This window comes from Bison bison, unplaced genomic scaffold, assembly GCF_000754665.1.
Source record: "Bison bison bison isolate TAMUID 2011002044 unplaced genomic scaffold, Bison_UMD1.0 scf7180017864407, whole genome shotgun sequence".
Taxonomy (NCBI): Eukaryota; Metazoa; Chordata; class Mammalia; order Artiodactyla; family Bovidae; genus Bison; species Bison bison.
The window spans coordinates 46,492-51,717 of NW_011494976.1; the positions used below are offsets into that span (position 1 = coordinate 46,492).

At 56.7% G+C, this 5,226-nt stretch overlaps 2 protein-coding genes across 2 annotated transcripts in view; one reads left to right on the forward strand and one right to left on the reverse strand.

The window, feature by feature from the left end:
• The window catches only part of DNAAF5 (dynein, axonemal, assembly factor 5), a 24,614-nt gene extending 24,465 nt beyond the window's left edge, over positions 1–149 (reverse strand). Inside the window, exon 1 of the mRNA XM_010858782.1 lies at positions 3–149. Coding sequence (XP_010857084.1) covers positions 3–135 — 133 coding nt within the window. The 5' untranslated portion in view covers positions 136–149. The remainder of the gene's footprint in view (positions 1–2) is intronic.
• Positions 150–3,299: 3,150 nt separating this feature from the next.
• LOC105002246 (cAMP-dependent protein kinase type I-beta regulatory subunit-like) overlaps positions 3,300–5,226 on the forward strand; it is a 19,709-nt gene continuing 17,782 nt past the window's right edge. Inside the window, exon 1 of the mRNA XM_010858781.1 lies at positions 3,300–4,044. The gene's annotated coding sequence lies outside the window, so the exon portion shown is untranslated. The remainder of the gene's footprint in view (positions 4,045–5,226) is intronic.

Consider the following 5,226-nt stretch of genomic DNA (forward strand, 5'->3'; position numbering starts at 1 on the left):
ACCCAGCTTGCTGTCGGCCTCCAGCCCGGGCAGCAGGCGGCTCAGGGAGCGGCTCAGTTCCGCCGCCTCGGTCGTCTCCCCAGCTTCTGTCGGGCCCTGGGGCGCCGCGGCCTCAGGCGCTACCAGCGCCGCCATCTTCCCCGCGTTGCTAGTCACTAGGGGAGACCGGCGCTTTTACGACGGCCGCGGTGCGGATTACGGCACGTTTTCCGGTCAGCTCCGAGCGCAACTTTATTGGCAGCTCGGGCGTGGGCAGGACACGGCCGGGGGCGGGGCGGGGCCTTGGGGAACTGAAGGGACGCTGGTCAGGGCCGGGGTCCAGGTCTGCTGGCTGCTGCGGACTTGTGTTCGGTGAGGCGTGGTGGTCGTGCCCTTTCGTATTCTCGAGTGGCTTCTGTGACCCTCGTCTCCTGCAGGCCCGGGTCGGGCCAGCCTGGTCTTGCCGGCTGCGGTCTTGGTCTAGTGGGTGGCAGGTTAATCAGCGTGAGGGATGAATGGCAAGGAACTTTCTGTAGGCTGGGAAGGCTTCCTGGCGTGACGGCCGTGGTGGTATTATAAGGGGTGAATAATAGTTAACTCTCATAAAAGTTAACTTTCCTGGTGGCTCAAATGGTAAAGAATCCGCCTGCCGTGCAGGAGACCTGGGTTCGATCCCTGGGTCAGGAAGATCCCCTGGAGAAGGGCATGGCAACCCACCCCAGTATTCTTGCCTGGAGAATCCCACGGACAGAGGAGCCTGGCAGACTACAGTCCACGGGGAGAAAGAGCTGGACACGACTGAGCGACTGAGCACAGAGCACACGATAGTTAACTAGGTGAAGGGGCGGGAAGCAGAGGGAGGGGACAAGATGCAAGAGGCCTGTGGTGGGAGTGTGGCTTCGCAGTTGTGTTGTGCCCCCCAAAGTTCATGTGATGGAGTCCTGACCCTCCCTCCCTGCCCCGGACCTCAAAAGGGTATAGGGCCATAGAGACTCATCAAGTTAGGACCATGTCTTTAGGGTGGGCCCTAATCCGTTTGACTGTGTCCTTATGAAAAGGGGAAATGAGACAGACGAGCACACAGGGAGAAGTGCGTGAAGGCAGGGTGGCTGTCTGCAGGCCCAGGAGAGGGTCTGGGACACACGTCCTCACAGCTCTCAGGGGAACCAGGCTCCGACACTGTGATCTTGGAATTGGCTTCCAGGACGTTGAGATAAATTTCTCTTGTTTAAGCTGCCAGGTTTATAGTACTGTGTTTCTGCAGCCACAGGAACAGATACGGGGAGGGGGCCTGACACCGTTCGACCCTGCGACGGGAGCCAGGGCATCCAGGGGGAGCAGGGTCCTCTGGGTCCCAGTGGGGGACACAAGGGAGGGTTTGAGGTGGGAGGGTTTCACTAGGAGGTTTGTGTTTGTAGGAGACTACTCTGGCTGTCAGAGAATGGGTTGGAAGGGAGCCAGGCAGGCGCCACGTGAGGCTGCTGGGAAGGCCTTGGCTGTCATCGAGATGAGAGCGTCAGCACTGAAGTGAGGGTGCTGGGCTCCCCTGCTCCAGAGGTGGGGCAGACTCACTTTCCTGGCTACTCCCCTGCCCAGTTACAACTGAACACCTTGCAGCTAGTTCAGCAGACAATGGGGAAAGGATCTGAGCTGGAAAGAAGGGGGCAAGCTGACCAGGGACACCACACTAGAGGAACAGCTGTGGGGTGACCTCGGGGTTTCTCTTCTGGCTTCCAGGTTCCTGGAACAGGCACTAGAGGGGGCTGTAACCCAGACCTGCTGGCAGGCCATGGCAGGAGTCGCTCGGCCACTGCCAGAGGCCGGGTCGCTGCCTCGGCGGCATCTGTTCTCAGTGGGCTGGTGCCTGCGGGGCCTTGAACTGGCAGGAGCCTCTGCAGTGCGCGCCCTAGATGACAGCCTGCAGGGTCACCAGTAAACTGACGTTCCCAGCGTGACCCCCCCACCCAACGCCAAGTGAAAATCATAGAACTGGAAAACACAGTAGCCATATAGCATTGTGTCCATCACCTGACACGGGGATCACTGCCCACTACTGGATGGACGTGATGACAAAGCGGAGGTGACAGGAGAGAATCAGGAAGTGCACAGATAAAGCGGTAGAGTCTGCGCGATCTAAGCAACAGAGAGAGAAGAGACTGAAAAGAGACACACAGCCTCAGATCTGCAGGAGAGACCCGGAGCAAGAGGAGGGAGCACGTGGGCTGCAAAGTGTTGCAAGGAATGATGGCTGAAAACTTCCTGAATTTGGTGAAAGACAAACTCATAGATGTAACAGACTAACAAAGCCCTGTGTAGGCCAGTGTGCCGTGTTTGTCGCTCAGTCGTGTCCAACCCTGTGACACCATGGATGTAACCCCCCAGGCTCCTCTATCCATGGGATTCTCCTGGCAAGAATACTGGAGCGGGTAGCTCTTCCCTTCTCCAGGGGATCTTCCCAACCCAGGGATTGAACCCGAGTCTCCTGCATTGCAGGTGGGTTCTTTACCATCTGAGCCACCAGGGAAGAGTTAAGCCCTCTAAAAATCCACACCAAGACACATCACGATTAAATCTCTGAAAAAGAATCACAGAAAAAAAAAAGTGAAAACAGAGAGAGATCCAGTGTCACCTCGAGAGGGACACGAGTGTGAATGAGAGATTTCTTCTTGGAAATCACAGCGGCCAGAAGGAAGTGGCACATTTTTTAACATCTGATGGTTGCAGCAAAGCAGGGGGATCTGCGTGCGTGAGAGAAGTAAGGGGTGAGGGAGGACTCTGCGCCACACGACGTGGCGGAACGTCGGTGCCGTGGACTGATTACTGCATGTGTACACGGGCGTGTGCAGAGCGCGGCTCACATAAGTCGACAGCGATGCCCTCAGCACACCATCCAGTGGGATTCTGACGGATATCCAGGTACCCGACGCTGTGGCACGAGAGAGGACAAGCACCACTTGAGCACTAATCATCCGTAGTTACTGCAAATGTGAATGGCGTGTACACACCGGTGAGAAGACAAAGATTTGCAGGAGGGATAGAAACCCATGACCCAACTTTACGTTTTCTGTCATACGCTGAGACTCACTTCAAATGTGATAACGGGGAGGCTGAAAGAAAAAGGATGGGAAAAGATCTATCATGTAAACATTCTTTTTGAAAAAGTAGGATGATGACTATCAGCCAAGGTAGACGTCAGAGCAAGGGGAATTTCCAGGGGAAAAAACAGGTTGATTGTATAACAATAAAAGGGTCAGTCCACCAGGCAGATATATAGCAATCGCAAATGTTTATGACCCAAACAGATCTTTAAGATACATAAAGCAAGCACTGCTGGAGCTGAAATGAGAAAGACAACCCCCCCAGTTTTAGGTGAGGACCTCAGCTCCCACTCTTCACAGCTGCTGAAACTATTGGACATTCGGAAAGGACATGGAACAGTGTTGATCGGAGGGATCAGTGGACATTCATGGAACCCTCCACCCAACAGGCGTGGAGTGCACGCTGTTCACAGGTGTCCGGGGACATGCCAGGAGAGACCGTATGTATCCTGGGCCATAAAACAGACCTCGACAAATGTGAAGGAAGTGAAGTTGGAGCATAAAAATCAGTAACAGACACACTCCAAACGTGGACGCTAACTCAGTTCTACTCAGAAACGAAGGGGAAGGACTGTTGATACAGGCAGAGACTCGGGCGCACCTCCAGGCGTTGTGCCGAGTAAAGGACAGTTGTGACAAGACACTGCGTGAGTCCCTGTAGACAGTCCCGAGATGACATTTACGGGAGTGGAGGACCGAGAAGCGTCTCCGGGGCTGGGGGAGGGGCTGGGTGTGACCGCACGGGCGTGGCGGGGGAGCCTCCCGAGTGTCCTGATTGAGGTGGTGGCTCTGTGAGCGCTCGGGGGGTCCGGCCTCCTGTCCCCTGTCCCCAGACACCTTTCCAGACTGAATAAACAGGAGCGTAGGACAGAGAGACCAGTGCTTAGACGGCACCTAGAAAGGAGCAGGAAGCTGCATAAAAGAGCGTGAGAGACGGGGACGGCAGACGCAGAAATGCCCGAGTCAGGTGAGTAGACATTGGGAAGGACGTGGAGAGTTAGGACCCTGAGTCTCACGGTGGGAATGTAAGACGGTGCAGCCACTGAGGAGCCCTGTGGTTCCTGAAAAAATTAAGCAGGATTCGCAAGTGACCCGCCAGTTCCACACGCGCGTGCGAGAAGGGGAAGGCGGGGAAGGAGGGGAGGGGAGGGCTCTCGGGTCTGCCCTCCTTGTTCACAGCGGCCGGAAGGTGAGCCTGGGATGTGCTGCGTACACACCACCCGAGGCGTGTGCGTGAGCATGCGCCGTGGCGCAACGCCGACCCCGGCCGGTGTGCACGAGTCGCAGCCGCGCTCCGCGTGGTGAGAGGAGCCCTCGCGCGGGGCCGTGAGTCTGCGTCCTGCTTCCCTGAGGCACTGAGGCTGGCGTGGTGGCTGGGGGCTGGGCATCCTAGCTACCAGAGGCTGTCCTGATGCGATAGGTGGCGAAGCCCAGTTGGCAAGTTTGTGGGGGGGTGGTTGCTCGAGGAAGAGGAAGAAAGCCCGGTCCCGGCCTCGGCCCAGCCGGACAAGGAGAAACACTTTAAATCAGGTTGCAGTTGTGACTGTTCCAGAGCACTGGACACTTAAAGTGACTGAGTTGACACTGGGTATATACGTTGACATAACGGTAGAACTTTGAAATTCTCTACGTTTGAGCCAAAATGTGATGGAATTGCCCCAATTGTATAGGCAGGAGTCAGGAAGGAACCTCCTCCTCCGAATGGAGTTTAGAGACCCGGCCAGGGTGGGAAGGAGTGACTTCAGGTCTGTTCCAGGAGCCCCCGTTCCGTGTCCTGGTGACGAACGTCGTGAACTGTGTCATTTCAGCAGCACAATAAACCGCCACGAGCCGGTGTGCTTGGTTGGTCTGTTCATTGTCTCCTCTAGCCAGTTCTCGTGGGACGCTCGGGGTCCCGGCATCCACAGCAGCCCCTCCTGACAAAGCTGAGGGCAGAAAGCCTGTGGATGGCGGGGATGGAGAGGAAAGACCCCAGCTGGTGCAGATGAGGGGTGATGGGGCCGGGGCCTGGGGCACTGGGGACAGGCAAGCCTTGCTGCCCGCGGGCGTCACTGCCTTTGTCTTCTGCAGATGTTGTCGGAGTCACCGCAGACGCAGTGCCTCACACTCCCAATCATCTCGCGTCAGTGGGTCAGGAGTCCAGCAGGGC